The following is a 19,401-nucleotide window of genomic DNA, read 5'->3' on the forward strand; positions in this document are numbered from 1 at the left end:
ATAAATTTCTGTAAAACTGAGAGATGTAGGCTTCAATCGTGATCCAGGAAACCAATGCACGTCTCTGACATCACAGGTTGTGTTTTTGTTGGATTCTTCCAACGAGGTTGGGGGGGGGGTTAAGATCGGTCAAGTACACCAAAATCAAAAATAGTGTTTCCGGTTAGTAACTGTCAATATAAAACATGTTGCTATGGTTTTTCCCAGCACGAGACTTTTGTGCTTTTATTTTGTCACCAAATGTGTCCACTTCCGACAGCCATATACCAATAAACCGTTAGCTTAACGCAACCACAACAGCGAGCGGAGCTACCGTCAACCGGACTGTAAAGTGCAACAAAATGATAGCTGTCGGTTAACGTTGCCTTTTAATCACCGCACGGACACGGAGACACTTTATCGGATAATCCGTTATCTTGTCATTTTTCTGCCTGGAAGGATCCAGCGGGCTGAACCGCCGACCGTCGGGCCTCGTCGTCGTGGCCCAGCAGGACTCGAGTGAAGTTGGGAGCGGACTGCCAAACTTCTGCTTCCTCCAGCGGCTCTCCGCGGGGCCCGGGGCTCCTGTCACCGGCCCTGTGGATGAGGAAGTGAACACAAATCTAACCGACCACCAGGTAGCATGATAACGACTAAACCGTTTTGTTCATCGGTCCGTTGAATGATTGCTTTTGACGGTTCGGGAGAGCCTTAAACAGCGATGCGGCTAGTTAGCATTAGCTTAGCTTGTCAACTTCCCTGGCCTGACAGCTAGCTGTAACGTTACAGGGCTAGCGTTAGCCACCTAGCTCCACTTAAAACGCTACAAATGTGTAAATAATTGCGTGTTTTGATCATATTTGAACATGCCAAATCATTCATTGACCACATTTTGGCGTAGCTCGCGAGGGTAAACGAGCTAGCAACAGTTGTTTCAATTTAGCATGCGGGGCTAATCAGCTAACGTTAGCAAGTTGATTTAAATTAAAATCCACATATTTTATTACATTTTATACGTTATTGTCGTATGGGGTCACTGGTCCCGGTATTGTCATATATAAGTCACGAGTAGCGATTTTAAACGTTTGTACACTTGTGTGATTTTTAATACAGCAAAATATATCCTATAGACTGCAAAACTATTTATCACATTATTATAATTTGCCTTAAAAACACTTGATTTGGTAATATTGATGAATTATATGATAAAATAATCGATACTCGATATGTACAGCAATACTATGCTGTTTTCTTATTTTTCTACCTCTCCTAATCAATACCTTTCACTTTTTACCATAAATCACATCACATTGGCATCACAATTTATTATATTAAACTACATGATAATATTAGGGTAATAGATTTTATGTCAATAATATTAATGTTAGGACAATCCAAGTGTGATTGTGTCATCTGTAAATATGAAACAACTGCCACAAATCGGAAAAAGATTTGCAAACTCTCAAAAATATTTTCAAAATTAAAAATAGAAAAAACAGAAATGCACGTTAATATCAGCACATCATCAGCATCGACCGATACTGGCTTTAAAATTAACTATCGAAATCGTCCAAATTGCATTTTTTTTTTTTTCCCCACAATGAATGAACATTATATACTCTGCAAACAAATCTATTTTATGACTCCATTTGCTGATGGGACTGCAGGACAAGAGTGTACATAATATGATAATTCCAGCCCAGAAGAGACTTGATGATCACTAAAATTAGGTGGGGAAAAAATGGATCAATATCAGTATCCAAATAAGCTGTTATATATTGAAATTTAAATATGAAACATATTTGCAAAAACACTCACAAACTCCGTGCTTGCATAAAAGACAGTGCAGTTTCACATTTGTGGAAGGTGCTTGATATTAACAGAATTGACATTACACACAAGTTGTCGACTGTTTAAAAAAAAATGGAGACAAATCTGTCTCCTAAAATATGTTATGATATGTGATTTTGCATCATCTTCTATCTTATATTTGTAGACAAACACTAACTGCCATTATTGTATTAATCATATCATCAGTCTGGTGTACCCTGTTAACATAGATTTGCTGCTTTTAATCACTAATATGTCACCCTACCCCCCATTTTTTGTCTCCATATGGTTTTTAATAGTTTTCCTATTCTTAGTTTATTTCTATGCTTATTTTAATTTTAAGTACCGCCTACAGATTGTTCTCCAATTATCAGGGGGGGTGGCTGGGGTGTGATTTCCATATTGATTTACTTACTTACCCTTCCTGAAGCTAAAAATATTTTTCCTTCGTCCTCCCTGAGTGATTCGGAGCAAACGCATGAGAGACAAAGAATAGATAGATTTAGATGAAATGGCACTTTCTTTTAAGCTTGGATTGTGGACATTGGAAAAACTCACACAATAATTTCCATTTTTACAGTTTCTGGCTCTGATTAATGATGTAATTTTGGAAATTTGTAAAGAAAACACACATGCAACATTTGGTATAAAATAAACACAAAATACTTCCATTTAAATTTCTATGCCCCATCCCGTCACGCAAAATAAAAACGTGTCCCTCCCCAGTCCTCAAATTTTCTTTTGACATGCCTCCCCCTTTTTGCGCCACCTCCTCCCCTCTAATAAATAACTAAACTCACCCGTATTATTCATTGTTTTACTCTCTCTATTTATCTGTACTATTGCTGTCTTTCTGTTGTCGTAACAGCTGGATTTTCCCTCTGGGGATCAATAAAGGCTTATCTTATCTTAAAGCTAATTATCTACCGCAGGAGGCCATAATAATGGCAGTGTTGTTGGTATCAACTTCTCTGGGACCGGCGACATCAGCTCACATGCTCGCCACAGTAGCTCGCAAAGGACGTTATTTGTTAGAAAAACGTTCAGCAGATGTTAAAGTCACAGCCCACTCTCGTCAGCGTGATGGATTGTGTCAGATTTTACTTGCAGACATTGATCAATCAGTGACGATCAGAGATTCTAATCAGCAGAGGTCGTGTCAATTTCCAGACTTGCTGTGCTCAGCCTCTTCAGACTGACGCACAGCTTCTGTTTGTAGAGTTACATGGTAACATCACGACTTCACACTAACAACACTTAAAAATATTATGACAGCGAGTGAGCAGACGAAATGCCGGGGAATTTATGAGTTGATAACCTGGCAGGGATAGCTGCAGCGAATGGTTACTGATAATATCAATTATTGCTTTTGTTTATATCAATGTTTATGCTTCTCTATACCTGTGTTATTCCCCTCAGAGGGAACGATTGTACTTTTTACCCCAATTTACACATTCATCTGACAGCCATAGATACTTTGCAGATTCAAATTTTCTATGGTTTATATTTGCTCCAGCATGACCCCCTCAAATAGTAGAGTGTAATACTCTTAATGGGGCAATTCTGCATAAGTACTTTTGATAACACTTTTCAGATAATACTTTTTCAGGGCTGCACAGTATGCAACAAAGATCATATTGTAATTACTTTGATAGATGTTGCGTTATGAGTCACGATTTTGTGGGAAGGTTATTTTCTTCTCAGATTATCGCTGGGGTCTGTACTAACCAAACATGTTGCCTTACATCACTGTGGAATATAATTTGTAGGCCGGATGTCGCTGTAGCACCACAGCTCTGCATTTATAACGGCACCTGTGAAACGTTTTACCTTTACCAAGAAACTGCAGCTCCAGTGATTTGGATATTTGCACTTTGCAATTTTGCAATTTCAGTAATATTTTAATAAATTGTGCAGCCTCAAAATTTTGTCCTGTTTAAAGCAGGCTTTTATTTTTAAAGTAACGAGAAAAAAAAGGTTGTACTTTGTTGTCTTACTACTTTTGTACAGTACAAAAGTAGTACAACTACAGTATAATAGGAAAATAAGCTTCTTCCACTGCTAATAAAATTGTCCATCACTGGAAAATGTTATTTTTTTGGCCGGAGTATGTTAGGTACACTCAGCCAAGACATATACATATACACATACACATACACATACACATATACATAATATTGTAACCTGATTTATGGTAGTGGGTTGGAAATAAATAATAATAATAATAATAATAATAATAATAATAATAAAAAGAAAACTTGAAAGAAACTTCATCAGTGTAGCTCAATATATTTCGTTCAGACTGAACCATGAACTTCAGCCTCCAGAGTGACTGTAAATTTGAATCAGCACCTCTCCAAAAACTTCACATTGTAAAATCATTTATTGCAGTTTTGTTTTTTGTACTTATGAATTTACAACAACAATTTTTCCATAATCCTCAGTCCGATGTAGCAGAGAGCCCCAGATCTGCTGATCCATCAGCAGCTTCAGGCTGTAACTTGTGTCCCGATCAGGATTTATGTCGTCTTTTTGCTGTTGCAGGAGAAAGGAATCCCTTTGATGGGAGAATCCTCTTTCCTGGCCTCCTGGGTCAATCGCCGTGCCACGATGATGGGTATGTGTAAGATACTGTTACTGTTTGGCCATCGGCCAAATTCTTCTTTTGTCAAACCTACAACTCTAAGGAACGTTTGTTTCTCAGCAAATATTTCTCTGCCACACAGTTTACCCTCGTGTTATGCACTGAGCATAAGTGCCATATAACGTGTCACGACCGTGGGATTGAAACGATATTAAAAGTAATTTTTAAACATTTTCTAGGTCTTGAAATGTGAAAAATTCTCAGTGCTGCAGAAATGATGTGCAGTGTTACTAAGGTGAAGGTTGTTGTGCAGAATAATTTTGCTCATAGGTTACATCAAATCACAAACCATATTTATTGAGAAATAAGGAGTTTAAAATAGTTCTGTTAACTGAGCCGTAATTGTCATTCTGTTTTTATGTGTTTGGCCGTTTAAGGTGGAAGTTTGTGTTTTTGTGAATTCACAGTAATGGTGGTCCAGTTTTAGTGAAATAATTTTCCTTCTTCAGCCTCAGTTTTATTAACTTTAATCAATACAATTTGTTAAATAATTTGAAACCTCGTCGTCCCTCAGATGAGCAGGAGGCGCTGAACTCGATCATGCAGGACTTGGCCGAACTGCACCGCTCCAGCCGTCCTGCCATGTTCCTGTCGGACCTGGGCAAATCCAAAGCCTCCTCGCCCAAAAACCAGGTAACCAGAAAGAAACACTGTGCTCTGTGAGAGTCTGTGAGTCAAAGAACAGGAAGCGCCAGTGAAGGTAAAAATTCAGAGACAAAACAGAACGGAACAGAACGGCGAGGCGACGTAATAGCGAGTTATATTTTTTGAACAGGCTGTGTAAAAAGGGCTTTACAGAGGAGAGCGCAAGCGAGAGGAGGCGCGGTCAAAGGGGGACAGCAGCAGTGCATCATCAGTTTACTGTTGGTGTGAAGTGAGACAAAGAAAGTGGTATTAATAGTACCGGTACTGTGGAAAATCAGTATTAAAATGGTTTCAGATATTCAGAATGTATATCGATAAATCAATATTTTTGACAACACTACTTCCATGGAAGAGGAGGCTTTTGATGTGAATCTGGCAAAATGTTGCAACTGTAAGTAAATTCAGAAAAAAAGGACCAGTTTGGAGAACAGGGACGCTTCTTAGGAAAATATGAGACGCTAAAATGAGCTCATTCTTTCTTTTGTTCATGGCCACTATTTTGTAGTTTGCTTCTTTTTCTAATATAATGTATTATGGTTTAGGTTTTTTTTTTAAAGCGTGAACAAATCTTAATGCAATTTCTCCCAAATTAGATTTTAAATCATATCAGAGGGATAAACACAGAGCTCATTTCTCACCGTGATTGCTGTAAAATCTCTTTTTTGTCTTTAGAAATGTCTGTATTCTCACGTTAGTGTTAATCTTTTTGATCTGACTGTAACGTGACTTTCTTTCCAACAGAACGATGTCAGAGTGAAGTTCGAGTTCAAAGGGGAGAAGAGGTGAGGCTTCCACGAGGTTCAATTTTTAACGAGCCTCGTTTCCACCGAGCTGTCTGCTTCAGTTCACTTCAGTTTGTTGCACATTAGGACGGTCATTTTTGTGTTTCTGTTGTCAGAAGTTGTCTTCATACTGTCCTGTTTTTTGTGTCTGTTGAGGCACCTAGCACACTGATCCATTACTGAAAGGTTGAGCTATGAACACTTCACTCTGTCGATTGATCCAAAGAATCGTCACGAACACAAACCACAAATTCGCTATTTTTAAATGTATAAATATTCCATCATTCGTAACAGAGACCCTCAACATTTCATCCAGTTCTTTTCTCTGGAATTATCTGCACGCAAACCCCGTTCTGTGGACAGTTTGCAAGACGCAGAAGCTTAGAGGAGGAAATCCAGCGACTCTGGATGAAGTAGTGATGCGGTTTTGTCTGTTTGTGTAAACGAAGAACAGATCCAGTGTTTCGATAGATTTCTGTACAGGCGATAAACAGGCTACTATACTAGAAGCGTTTGATGGAAACGCGACTCTGTTGTCAGTGCAGACGTGTATTCGTGCCCTCCTGACCTCTCTTCTTCTTCTCTGCAGGATCCTGCAGTTCCCTCGACCCGTCAAGCTGGACGACCTGAAGGCGAAAGCTAAAGTGGCTTTCGGTCAGACGATGGACCTTCACTACACCAACAATGAGGTAGAAAGCCTCCGCAGGTCTGCACACTTTTGATTTTAAAAAATTAACCTAAACGCTGAAGTTGTTTTTCCGTCTCGCAGTTGGTGATTCCTCTGACCACTCAGGACGACCTGGACAAGGCCGTGGAGCTGCTGGATCGCAGCGTTCACATGAAGAGCCTGAAGATCCTCCTGGTGCTCCAGATCTCCTCTCAGGTGACCAGCTCAGTCAGAAACCAGAGGAAAACACCAAGTGAACGACTTTAGCTTGACTCAGTTTACAGATATAAAGAAATTCTGATCAAAGATCCAATTTTTAATTCTTCTATTACGACCAGACAGAATGTCCGAAGAGTGTTTTTGACTCTATTTCTCCTGACAGTCGCCGAACTGTTTACATGGACATTCAATAATATGATCGATGAGATGTGTGTTTACAAACCTTGAAGCATTTAGTCTCGTTGTAACATTTTTGAAATGTGAAAGTGGCTCCGCCAGCTATGAAGAACCTTATCTGCTAGAAATGTAACGGGAGAAGGTTTTTTTTCCAACTTTATGGAGAAAATATATATATATATTTTCAACACTACCCTTGTAGTGTAGTGTAGCTACAAATTATCAGTAGATGCCACAATTTCCCGAAGTTCGCTAAAGGACTCTGTTACTGGCAGTGATAGATGATTGTTTCATCCAACAGCTCCACAATGCAGCCTGTTCAAACAATGTCACACAAGGCCATTGTTAAAAATCCAAGAATAAATGTATTGATCAGAGCACTCACAAAATAACGGAGCACGAGCAGAACACTAAATAATATAAATTTATTAAAAATTTTATAGTCGAAATCAGCACAGGGAGGCGCGTCGAAACGGATCAATGACCTAATGTTAGGTTTACACCACTATCAACCCAGTGTGGCCGGATCAGGCCATCGATTTAAACGGAGGAGTTTTTGTTTTGATTATTAGTGGAGTCCACTTTACTTTCTGTCTTGTGAGGATTTTAAACAGCCTGTTCTCTCTCCGTTTCTCCAGAACTCCTCTTCCAATATGGACCTCTTGCCGTCCCACGAGGACCTGGACAACACGGGATTCAGGGTTGCTGATAAGAAGAGTATGCTGACTTTGATAGGTGAGCGATGTCTCATGGTTGTTGTTTAAAATAGAGATGCACAGACATGAAGAATTAGTGAAATCAAATTCAAAATTTAGGTTGGTATGTAGAACACAAAGCTCTGACGTCCTGCCGATATTCTTCTGTAATCAGGCTCCCATTCGACGGACCGCAGCTCCCCTCCTCCAGGATACATTCCCGACGCGCTCCAGCAGGTGGCGAGGAACGGCTCCTTCACCAGCATCAACAGCGAGGGAGAGTTCATCCCTGAGAGCATGGACCAGGTAACACCTGTGCATACACATTTTACATCATGCAGATATTAAAATTAACTTTTGAGCGTTTAGTCCAACACCAGAGATTATGTAATCTTTTATAACGTGTTCTTTTTTTTCTGTTTTTTCTTCAGATGCTGGACCCGCTGTCCATGAGCAGTCCAGAAAACTCTGCGTCTGGAAGCTGTCCCTCTTTAGACAGCCCACTGGACAGGTCAGGACATCCTCGTTTATTAACGATAGTTGTCACTAATGAAGATAAGAGGCGTGCGTGTCTGCAGATCACATTTTTTCTGTTTTTCTACATAAAGATCCCTATAATGCACATCAAGTCTAAAGTAAACTGTACTAATGTACTTTGCAGCGACTATCCGAAATCCAGGATGCCCCGAGCACAGAGCTACCCCGACAACCACCAGGACTTTCCAGGTAAATGTTTGTTCTTTGAAAGATCAAGACATATTTTAAAAGCTGATAAAAAAGAAAGATTTTTTCTTTTTATTTGTGACTTCTAAAACCACAGCTTCAAAAATACAGAATTTTTCCAATATTTATTATCATAATGCCTGTGTAATGCAAATATAGTACAATCTACGGGATAATTGCATTTCTTTTCTCTTCTTGACTTTCGTTTATTTTTTCCCTGTTGTTTTTTATCTTAATTGCTTAATCATTAAGATTAACGATCTATTAATTGATTAAACGTTGCTTTTTTTAAATAATACCAAAGCTCACAGCAACATATTGCATATATTTTAACAGCATTTCATAGCTTATCGATTATTCGACTAAATTTTACATGTTTGATTAAATTCTTCTAAATTAGAATTATTTTTTTTTTGGCTCCTAAAATTTGTTCCAACATCCATAAAAACCAGGCCCAGAAAAAGTTCGGTTTCCCACAAACATTAAAGAAAATCTCCCACGTAGAGAAGAGCGAAAATCCAAAGTCACAACACTTGAACGTCATCAGGCAGCTTCTGGTCGTCATTTCCCTTTTCTGCTTCTCATTAGAAATGTTATCGCTCTGTGTTCTTCATCCTCCTTTTTCTCTCTAGAGTACGACATCCCCGTGTTCGAGAAGTCGGGTAAAGGTGGAACGTACCCTCGACGATACGGCATTCCCTTCGGCCTTCAGGACTACAGCGATGGTTTGTCATTTTTCTTAATAAACCCAACATGCCTCTGAAAGTGATCATTTTTGTGTATTTGTGCGATAGCTGCATGAGTCAAACTGTTTGTTTGAATATTTTTCACGTCTTTCCTCTGCCCAACAGGGAGGAAGACCTTCCCGCGGGCTCGGCGAACGCAGGTTCACGGCTTCCGCTCGCCGGTTAGCTTCAGCCCGACCGAGCAGTCGCCCAGCACCAGCAGCGGCAGCAGCGTCTTCACTCCTGACATTGAGGAGGCCCCGGGGCCCGCCAGGAGGCCGCGGCGGGGCAGTGACATCGAACCCAACCCCAACCCAACGGCCGCTCCGACCCTGTCTGTGATGGACATCAGCCCGCCGAGCCGCTGTGAGCTGCAGCTTTTATCATCAGTGCAACCGCTGTTTTCTTTTTCTTTTCTGCAGCAGTTTGATTAAATCTGTTTTCGTGGTTTGTCCAGCTCCACGCGCCCCGACAAACTGGCGGCTGGGAAAGCTCCTGGGTCAGGGCGCCTTTGGGCGAGTTTTTCTCTGTTATGACGCTGATACTGGACGGGAACTTGCCGTGAAACAGGTCCAGTTTGACCCGGAGAGTCCGGAAACCAGCAAGGTGAGGAGAGTGATATGTACAGGGGTCATTCGGTCATGAAAAATCTGGAAAAGTCATGGAATTTGCAAATAGCCATTTTCAGTCATGGAAATCTGTTTGACAAACCTGTATAATTACACATGATCTGTCAGAGGAAGTTCAGAAATTTGAAAATCCAACCATGATGCCTGTTTTAGAACGCATGCAGGCCTATTTGTTTAGAAATATGTTTTCTTCAAAATCATAGATTTTAAGGATTTTTTTTTTTTTTGCCAAAATGTTTTTCTTCAAGATTGGCCAAACTTAAAAAGAAAAAAAAAGATGTTTTTGTCAACATTGGCAACAAAAATCAACAAAAATTCTAAAGGAAAAAAATGGTCAGTTTTCTGCAAAAATTGCCAAAAATATTAAAAGGAAAAAAAATTGACTTTTTCTTTTCTAAAATGACCAAGGAAAACGAAATCACCATTTTTATAAAAATCATTAAAAAATCGCCTTTGTTTTTTCTTGTCGAAGATGAAGATTTTTTTTCAAAAAGTCTAATTAAAAAAGTTGCCTACTTTTTTTTAAAGAAACAAAATGGCCAAAAGAGCATGCATGTATTATAAGTTTTAAAAAAAAGCAACGGTAGAGCAGGAAAAGATGAAAGTTTGTGATGTTTTTTGTCCATTTAGGAGGTGAGTGCGTTAGAGTGTGAAATCCAGCTGCTGAAGAATTTGTGCCATGAGCGGATCGTCCAGTACTACGGCTGTCTGCGAGACACGATGGAGCGGACGCTCTCCATCTTCATGGAGTACATGCCCGGCGTGAGTGCTCGCTTACTTTTCACTGTGAAGAGGAATTGGGATTTAAAGCTGGGGAAGGCAGAAATCTGGAAAAATGTCATCTCATTTCAGTGTAGCGCTCTCTTTGTGTTTGAGACCCCAAAAAGTTTTTCAAAAAGAGGAGAGGATTATTAGAAATTAATCCAAACTGGGTGAAATTTCAAGAAAACTATTCTATAGTAATATAATTTTTATATTTAAAATTGTGTTCTATAAACATCATTTTTTGTCTTTTTAAACGTTTTTTTCATAGTTATTTTAAGGTATTTTTCTTGTAACATTTTTTTATACATTTTTTTTTTTACTAATTTTTGAAAGATACCAAACCAATTTGCTTCGAAGAGTTAAAGAAGCAATAAATCATTAAAAGAATTTGCATTCATCAACTGTTTTGTCCCAGAAATGTAGAAAATATGGTTTTGTGCAGCTCAGTTGGTCACAGTTCAGCACTGATTTTAGTGCATGTGTCAAAGCCAAAGATGAACTCTTTAAATTATTTTAATATTTTAGAGCATAAAATACATGAACCAGATGAAGATACACAATATTTCTTTTTTTTACAAATGTATAAAAATACATAAATATTTGACATACATGTTCAGGGATCGATAAAGGACCAGCTGAAGTCGTACGGCGCGCTCACGGAAAACGTGACGCGCCGCTACACCCGGCAGATCCTGGAGGGAGTTTCTTATCTACACAGCAACATGATCGTCCACAGAGACATCAAAGGTGAGGAGGAATATTCATTTACTGATTTATTTACCCGCGCCTGGGTTTTGATGTACTTTAGGATCATATTTAATGCAATGTGGTGTCTGACTTTCATTCAGAAAATAAGTATTTGTCAGTGAAACGCGTCGTTCAGTGTTAAAGGTGGAGATGTGCGTATTCAGGACGCCGCAGCTGTGTGACTCTTTCTCGTCTCCGTTCAGGGGCCAACATCCTGCGTGACTCGGTGGGTAACGTGAAGCTCGGAGACTTCGGGGCGAGCCGGCGGCTGCAGACCATCTGTCTGTCGGGAACGGGCATCATGTCTGTGACCGGCACGCCGTACTGGATGAGCCCAGAGGTGATCAGTGGAGAGGGCTACGGCAGGAGGGCAGACATCTGGTGAGTCCTAAAATATTTCACCTCACCAGTTTCTCCAGAACTGCTCCGATCAAGTGATCAGGTTACTAACTTCGCCTGATGGCCTTTTGGGAAATGGTTTCTACGCTTCTTTTTTTAAAGTTAATAAGGGTTTTTATGTGTTACCACATTAGAAGATTGATAAAACGTGTTTAGAAACAAGGTGTTTCAGTTTCGGTTTCCCCCAATATGGATTTGATTTGTGTCTGTCCGCCCTCAGGAGCGTCGGCTGCACCGTGGTGGAGATGCTGACACAGCGACCCCCGTGGGCAGAGTTTGAGGCCATGGCAGCCATCTTTAAGATCGCCACCCAGCCCACCAACCCCGTGCTGCCCGCCCACGTGTCGGACCACTGCCGCGAGTTCCTCAAACGGATCTTTGTAGAGACTAAGCAGCGGCCGTCTGCCGACGAGCTACTGAGGCACATCTTTGTACATTAACCCCCCCGCCGCCTGCCTGCCTGCCGAACTGCCAGACACGGCCTTACCTGACCGGGCGTCCCTGCCTCTGACCCCGCCCCCTCCACGCTGAATATTGGACCAGGAGGAACAGGCTGGAAGAAGCTGGGGGTGTCTCTGTTTGTATGAGACTGCCATAGAGGACATTTTAATGTTATTTTTCTCCGCAAGTTGCACCTTAATTTCTGAAACATGGAGGCGTGGAGCACTTCCTCCTGAAGCGATGAACTCTTTTTTTTTCCATGTTTGTACGGTTTCTCTCTTCAAACGTTTTGGAGCGGGATAAGCGTCGTCGGTGTTGTGGACCTACAGGAAGTGACGCCTGACCCCCCGGTGGCCCCCCCCCCTCCTCCCCTCATCCCGCTGACCCGACCCCAGAATGTAGTCTCCTGCCAAAACCCAGAGCGACGGTGACGGCGATGACCTGGGCCCGCTGCTAAAGACGAAACCAGAGAACACTCCCCCCTGAAAACAGTTTCCACTCACCTCCCTCCATCCCTCGTCCTCGTCTCTCTGCTTCACCTTCATCCTCGCCGTGTGCCTTTTCTGTTTCTGGATGATCGCCGTCGTTCTTAACGGTTTCTCCGTGTTCTTTTGCCTCCCGGATTAACTGCCTTCGCACCGCTAGCTCGGCTGATCTCACTTCAGCTGTAATTCTGCCTTTTTTCGGTAAGTGGTGTCGATCGGGGAGCGTCCTGATCCCGCCTGCTCCGCCTGCCTGCTCTGGCCGGTAACCAAATATCCTTCAGACCCTGAAAAACTGCTGGTTTAGTAAGGAAGCTGGTGAATTCTGGGACGAACCGGCTAACTGGGATTGGTCCTCCTGCTTCAGCCTTGAGAGATTTTCTCTTCAAATGCGCCTCTCTCTCTGCTTCTCGAAGTATTCACTCGTCAGATTGGTCGAGCTGTTGTCATGGCAGATCAGAGGCGGATTAACTGTGAGGAAGGTCAGGCTAAAGCCGATAAATGCAGGTACGAATTTTGTACGAACGAGCGTCCGACTGGCGAGCCAAATATTTCATTTTAATCACTGGATGTAAACTAGGGTTGCAAACTGTAAGCACTTTCCTTAAATGGTAAAATTAATGATCGTAAATTGTTATTTGAAAAAATGCTTTGGCAGCTGTGGGAATATGTTAAAAAAGAAACATATCTGCGTCGCAGAAACATGCAAGAACAAAGAAAAAAACGTTCAGTACCATTACTCTGGAAGTGAAATGTACTAATTCCTGAAACAGTTCTGATGTTAGAAAAACTGTTTTCTGGGCCTAAATGGTTCGTTTCAAAGTTTCAAATAAGCGTAGTTCTGGCTCCTGTATTTTACATTTAGAAAAATCCTCAAAGAAGTTGCACAGAATTTGTTCCTCAGTATTTAAAATTTAAAATCTAGTGCTGCGTCACAACCTTAATTTGTTATGGTTTGAAATACATTTCAAGTTAAAGTATAAAACACTTTTTACACATTTCTATAAAACATTTATTTAACAAGAACACAGTGCATCCAAACTTGTCAAAATTATAATCCAAACACGCAAAATTACATCAATATGATGTTTTGTTTCCTATTTCCCGAACGCGTCGATCTGGTCTGTCGGTATATGCAGCTGGTTTTTGACAAATAAATCTTAATGAGCCAGTAAAGTTGGTAAGCGTGAGCAGTTTGTGTTTCCACAGAAAGCTCTGAAAGTGTGTGTGAAATAATGAAAAGCTGTGTGAGGGATGGAGATCCAAACCCAGCTTCTGCTTTTTTAAAAACACGAAAATCGATAATGTTTGAGTTTATCGATAGTGCTGTTGAGTCCCGTCGGTCCTGTAACTGTTTAAGAAGGTGAAAAAAGTGAGAATATTTGTCGTTTATTTTCGTCATCTGTGAAGGTAGATTAAGATCTTTAGATTTTGGATGATTGGTGAAGAAAAACATCAAATTTAATTATGTAAAGTGCTTTTTTTCACTGTTTTCTGACTGATTTATTCACCAGTGAGTCTGGAAAATAAGCGAAGTGACAGCGTGTTGCAGCCCAGATATCAGTGAAAAGATGCAAATCAGGAATATCTTCTGAAAAGAAAGACAGTGGAAATGCAGTGCGTCGGCTGTAGCTGGATTTGGTGACTGCCATGACACTCTCGGTGGGTTGAAGCGGGAGAGCGGCGGCTTTGAGGCGCTGCGAGGCGAGAAGCTCACAGCTGATTGGCCGGGAGCTCTGGCTGCATGACGCTGTCGTCACTTTTATTTCAAACGAAAGGTTTGAGCGATCGGCCTCAACATTTCTCTCTGCCCGTCATTTCAACAGCTGCGTTTACAGGTGGCTTCATTTCCTCTGCTGCAGGCGCTGCCCGCGTGCTTCCGCAGCCGTCACCGTGCCATATCAGAGCACTCTTCAGTTTTCTTTCTTTTTTTATTTTTCGGCTTCATGCACTCCCACGGATTAGACTCACACTTGAGGACGTTTACGGTACCTCGCCGCTTTCTTCCTTTAATCTGAGGTTAACTCGTCACTTTAGCCACAAACACTCCGCTCAGCACGCGCGTCTGCTGACCCGCCGTTCACGGCGCCGGCTCCATAACTATGCACCAGTCAGACGTCAAGTCAGTTTCCACAACCACAGACTCCTCGGCTGATCTTTAGAGCAGCAGCTTGTCCCCAAAACTGAACACGAATGACCGTTTAACCTTCAGCAGCACCTAAATCTTTGCTGCTAAACGCCTTTGATATTTGTCAGGCTGCAGAAACCCAAATAATTCAACCACTGGAATTTACCGAAAAGCAATGCCGGTGAAAACAAATATCGAAACCATTTAGACGTCATCGTTTCCATCATCGAGTGATCGTATGCAGGTAATCAAAGGAATAACAGGGTAAGTAAACTGGGTAAAATATGACAAAAGGCTGGGTGTGTTTGTGGCTTTTTAAAGGTGCAGTTAGTAATGTTTTACCGGCAAAAATGAACTGTAATATGTCAGCTGTCGAGATTATTTGTGTGAGGAATTAAATATAAAAATATACAAATATAAAACACTTTCCACAATTAAAATAAAAAGATCTGTGAACTCACAAAAATATTATTTTAAAATTTAAACGAATCTGCAAAAAGTTAAGAATTCACAAATGAAACCTGGATTTCCAAATTCTGAACATTTAAAATGTTAGGAAGATATTTACAAATGGTTTTATTATTATTTTTTTATTTGTCAGTTAATTCGGCGTATTTACAGATTATTTTGGGGGGAATTTGTGTTTTTGCAGATCTGTTTCATATTTGTAAAATAGTTTTGTGAGTTTACAAATCTCTTTTTTCTGTATTTGTGGAATGTGTTTGGTGTTTGCAGATCACACATTAACAAACGGCTTGTGATCTGCTCGTATAAAAATGTTGAGGGTAGGGCCGGCCGATATGTCGAAAATCAGATATCACAATATTTTCTATATGGATGTTGTGATGATAAATTTACCTCCACGCCGGCTGCTTCTGCAGCGTTTTCTGATTTCTTTGGTTTACAGTGCAGTCAGTAATATTTTTCCGTTAAATTAATGGTATTATGTCAGCACAGAAAAAACTCAAAGATAGCATTAATCAAAAACAATATTTCCTGAGGAATCTTTAGGAAACGTGTCTGAGTATAACAGTGTTTTTGTTGGGTTAGTGCAGTTAAATATCTAAAATCATTTTCTCATTCTTTTTTGCACATGTATAGAAAAGACATGAAAACAAAATGAAAAGTTTTGTTTCGTTATTTAACCGACTCGTAAGTTTAATCAGCTCGTCGACTAAGATATCAGGTGTTTAACGGTACGTAAAAATGTACGGTACGACACATAATGCAGCTTTGGGGGGCCATGTTTTGGCATGATTTCGGTACTTTGTAAAATTGTATTTGTATTATAATATCGTGAACATTTATAGCCGGTTTACGACGTAGATTGATGTAATTATCGGGGAAAGAGTTCTCAGTTCATGCAGTTATTGAATTCCTGAGCTCGGCTGAATGTGAGAATCAGTCCTTCTTCATGTGAATAACACACTTTGATCAAAACACGGGACTTTTTTCAAGGAAATCTCAGTTCTTCTCAAAACCAGAACCAAATTAAATAGTAAATTCCAGGAAATAGTTTAATAGTAGTTTTAATAGTTAATGTGGAATAAGTGTTTGTTGTTGTAGTTTCCTGAAGCGGTCACTAGATGTGAGTAAAGAGCGACAGGTGACTGATGGCGCCTTTTTAAAAAACAGGAGTGGAGATTTTATTTGTTGTCTGCGTGAGGAGATCAAAGGATATAAAACAACATTTAAAACAGATTTGCAAATATACAAAATAAAACAAATGTAAATCTGTAAGCAGAGAAGCAGGATTCATGAATAAAATCTGGATTTAAAAATATTATAAATATAATATTTACTTTTTATGACTCAAAAATGATTATACAAAACCTGTTCAAATATGGTTAAAGTTAGGAAGATATGCACAAATGCTGTTCATTTATTTTTGAATTGATTTAATGTATTCAAAGATATTTTTCTCATTTGTGGAATCATTTTCGTACGTGCAGATCTGTTTTAAGTTTGCAAGATATTTTTGTGAGTTTACGAATTTTTTTACATCGGTGGAAAAGTTTTTATTTAACATGCACGCTGCTGATTTCTTAACACAGATAATCTATCGAAAAAAAATCACACTTTCTCGCCAAGCTGTTACAGAGAAGTGAAGTTTTCGTTTATCATGGTTGAATTATTTTGTTATAAAGGCACTGGTAAACTCAGCGGTGAGCGTTGCGGCTGTGCGATCAGCCGCTGGATCCTCGCAGGTTGTGGAAACTGGAAAAAAAAAAAACCAACTCCTCCTTCACTCGATTTATGCATTTTCAAAACGGTACAGAAAGACAAACTCTTCATTCTTTTGCAAACATTAGTGGTTGAATTGAATCGGAGGCGGCTCGCAGTAAATGGCTGGAAACGCCGCCAGCACTGTTAAACCTCGACACGCACTCCCATGATGCACTATCTCTGATCCACTGATGCTTTCTCACGACTCCTCGCCGGCTGCCGCTCCAGCAGCTCCGCTCAGCAACCTTTTCTTTGCACATTTAAAGACTATTTTTTATTTTTACACAAGTGTGATTGTAAGCGTGTGTGTGCGTGCCTGCGTGCGTGCGTGCGTGCGTGTGTGTGCGTGCGTGTGGAGACGCAGAACATGAATGTAAAGTGTCATTTTTTTAACCGTCAGATGGCCTCGTTCACCGCCGTGGATGAACTCCTTGGTACCAGTATTTGTCACCTGCAAACGCCACGATACACCTGTAGTTCTCTTTAGTGTGTAAAGCCACTGCTGCCACTCCTGTGTGTGTGTGTGTGTGTGTGTGTGTGTGTGTGTGTGTGTTTGAGAGAGAGCGAGTTTGTAAACGTGCATTTACTGCAATTTGTGCTCTTTGGACACTGCGCCCAAAATACCTTGAGCATTCTGACTGTACAAGGAGAGAACATTAAAAAAAATAATTACAAATAAAAAATGTACAAATGTAAAAAAACAACAAAAAAAGTCAAATGTACCCTTTTTTAAAAAAAGAAAAGTCCACTTATATCCCACCTGTTTGGTCTCTGTGTGTATTGTAAGAGAAGCCATGTTTATAATTCTAATTGGTTTGTGACCAATACGCCTGTTTATATCAGATCTGTATATCAGTGGTACGCATAATTTTTTAATATATATTTTTTATTTTACTTTTTTTTAAATGGGAGATTTTATGCATGGTTGGGTCCTGAGAGACGCAGCGGTGCCGTCGAATGGTTGCTGTTTTTTGGCAAAATTTCTGGACTATTGCGACAGCTGTGTTCATAATTACGACAATTATGACGATGAAAAACAATAAAAGATATTTATTTCACTTTTTTGTCACTGTGTTTTTGTTTCATGCAAAGATTTCATTCATTTAAAATTTAATTTAAATTTTGTGTGACATAAAAATTATAATTTTAGAGCTTATTTTGTCCCTAGAAAACTCACTGCAGTTCTCATGTTTGAAGCTGAACCTGGAAACCTGAGGAACATTAGAAAAAATGACCCAAAAATAATCATGAAATTTGTGGAAAAAAACCAAGAAAATTACTTTTAATAAAAGAAAAAGAGCAATTAAAAAACGAACAAAACAAAATCAAGCAAATGACTTAGAAAAAAAAAGATTTAACAATTATAAAACTGTTCTGTAACATAATTTCAAATATTTAATTATAATAGTTCCCCTAGATTCTGAAAAGATATGGTATGGTAGAGCATGATCATATAACAAACAATATAATTTAAAGTGACTAATATATAACTACTACTATAACTACTATTACTAATACTAATAGTAACAGTAGTAGTAGTCTCATATATTAGTCACTTTAAATTATATTGTTTGTTATATGATCATGCGCTACCATACCATATCTTTTCAGAATCTAGGGGAACTATTATAATTAAGTTTCAAAACCAGTTACTTTAAAAATGTAAATGGAGGGTAGTGTCTGAAGCCAAAAACTTGTATAGATAAAATATTATTATTTTTAAAATAACAATCAAGCTAATTTTATACTTTTCGTTAAATGAGAAATTAATATTTTTAATGAGTAATATATCAATTCTTATCAGTATGACACCTTTTACAAGTACTTTTGCAAACTAGAGTACAATTTTAAACAAAAAGTCATTGATTTTATTTGGAATCAAATACTTACTAGATAGCAGACAGTGTTCCGTTATTTTCTAAAAAGAATAACAGTCCATGCTTATATCTGGCAGAAATAACAACAATAATAAATCATGTGAAGGATCAAACCGGAAGTGCTGACATTCATGCTGGTTGTAGTTTCTGACTGCGGCCGCCAGAGGGCGGAAACACGCTTTAATCAACCGGAAGCTGCTGCATCATGTTGATAATGTACAACTGCTGAGGCTGCAGAGGCCGCAAAAACACATTTTCTGAACATGATGCTGTTTAGAGGCTGCAGCCTCAGATTATATTACATTACATCGTGTATATGATGAGCTTTCTGAGGCTGCAGCGAGCTGGTTTATTTCTGCCAAAACTACTTTGCATTAAAATGTTTATTGTATTTTTGTTGTTTTGTGTCTCTTTGAGGTCATTTGTGCTTAATGATACATACACACAGTTTGTGTGTGTGTGTGTGTGTTTATTATAGTTGTTAAGCTCTGTGTCTTCTTTGGTTGTTTTATATTTTTGAGGTAATTTTGTGCTTTTTTTAGAGTATTTGGTGTGCGTGTAGATGTTAGGCGTGTCTCTTTCAGGTAAACTGTTTTGTTTTAAAAAAATTTTTTTTGTCAT

The 19,401-nt window shown here is 39.5% G+C and overlaps 1 protein-coding gene across 1 annotated transcript; it reads left to right on the forward strand.

The window, feature by feature from the left end:
- Window positions 1-275: 275 nt before the first annotated feature.
- map3k2 (mitogen-activated protein kinase kinase kinase 2) lies at window positions 276-15,065 on the forward strand. The gene is made up of 17 exons (XM_042512947.1): window positions 276-617; window positions 4,354-4,426; window positions 4,968-5,086; window positions 5,840-5,880; window positions 6,470-6,569; window positions 6,650-6,763; window positions 7,582-7,678; window positions 7,814-7,944; window positions 8,070-8,149; window positions 8,300-8,364; window positions 8,994-9,086; window positions 9,213-9,452; window positions 9,544-9,692; window positions 10,346-10,477; window positions 11,098-11,227; window positions 11,431-11,608; window positions 11,847-15,065. Exons 2-17 carry the CDS (start codon window positions 4,372-4,374, stop codon window positions 12,064-12,066), a joined length of 1,944 nt encoding a protein of 647 aa, XP_042368881.1. The 5' UTR covers window positions 276-617; window positions 4,354-4,371; the 3' UTR covers window positions 12,067-15,065.
- The last annotated feature ends 4,336 nt before the right edge of the window (window positions 15,066-19,401 follow it).

This window comes from Plectropomus leopardus, chromosome 24, assembly GCF_008729295.1.
Source record: "Plectropomus leopardus isolate mb chromosome 24, YSFRI_Pleo_2.0, whole genome shotgun sequence".
Lineage (NCBI taxonomy): Eukaryota > Metazoa > Chordata > Actinopteri > Perciformes > Serranidae > Plectropomus > Plectropomus leopardus.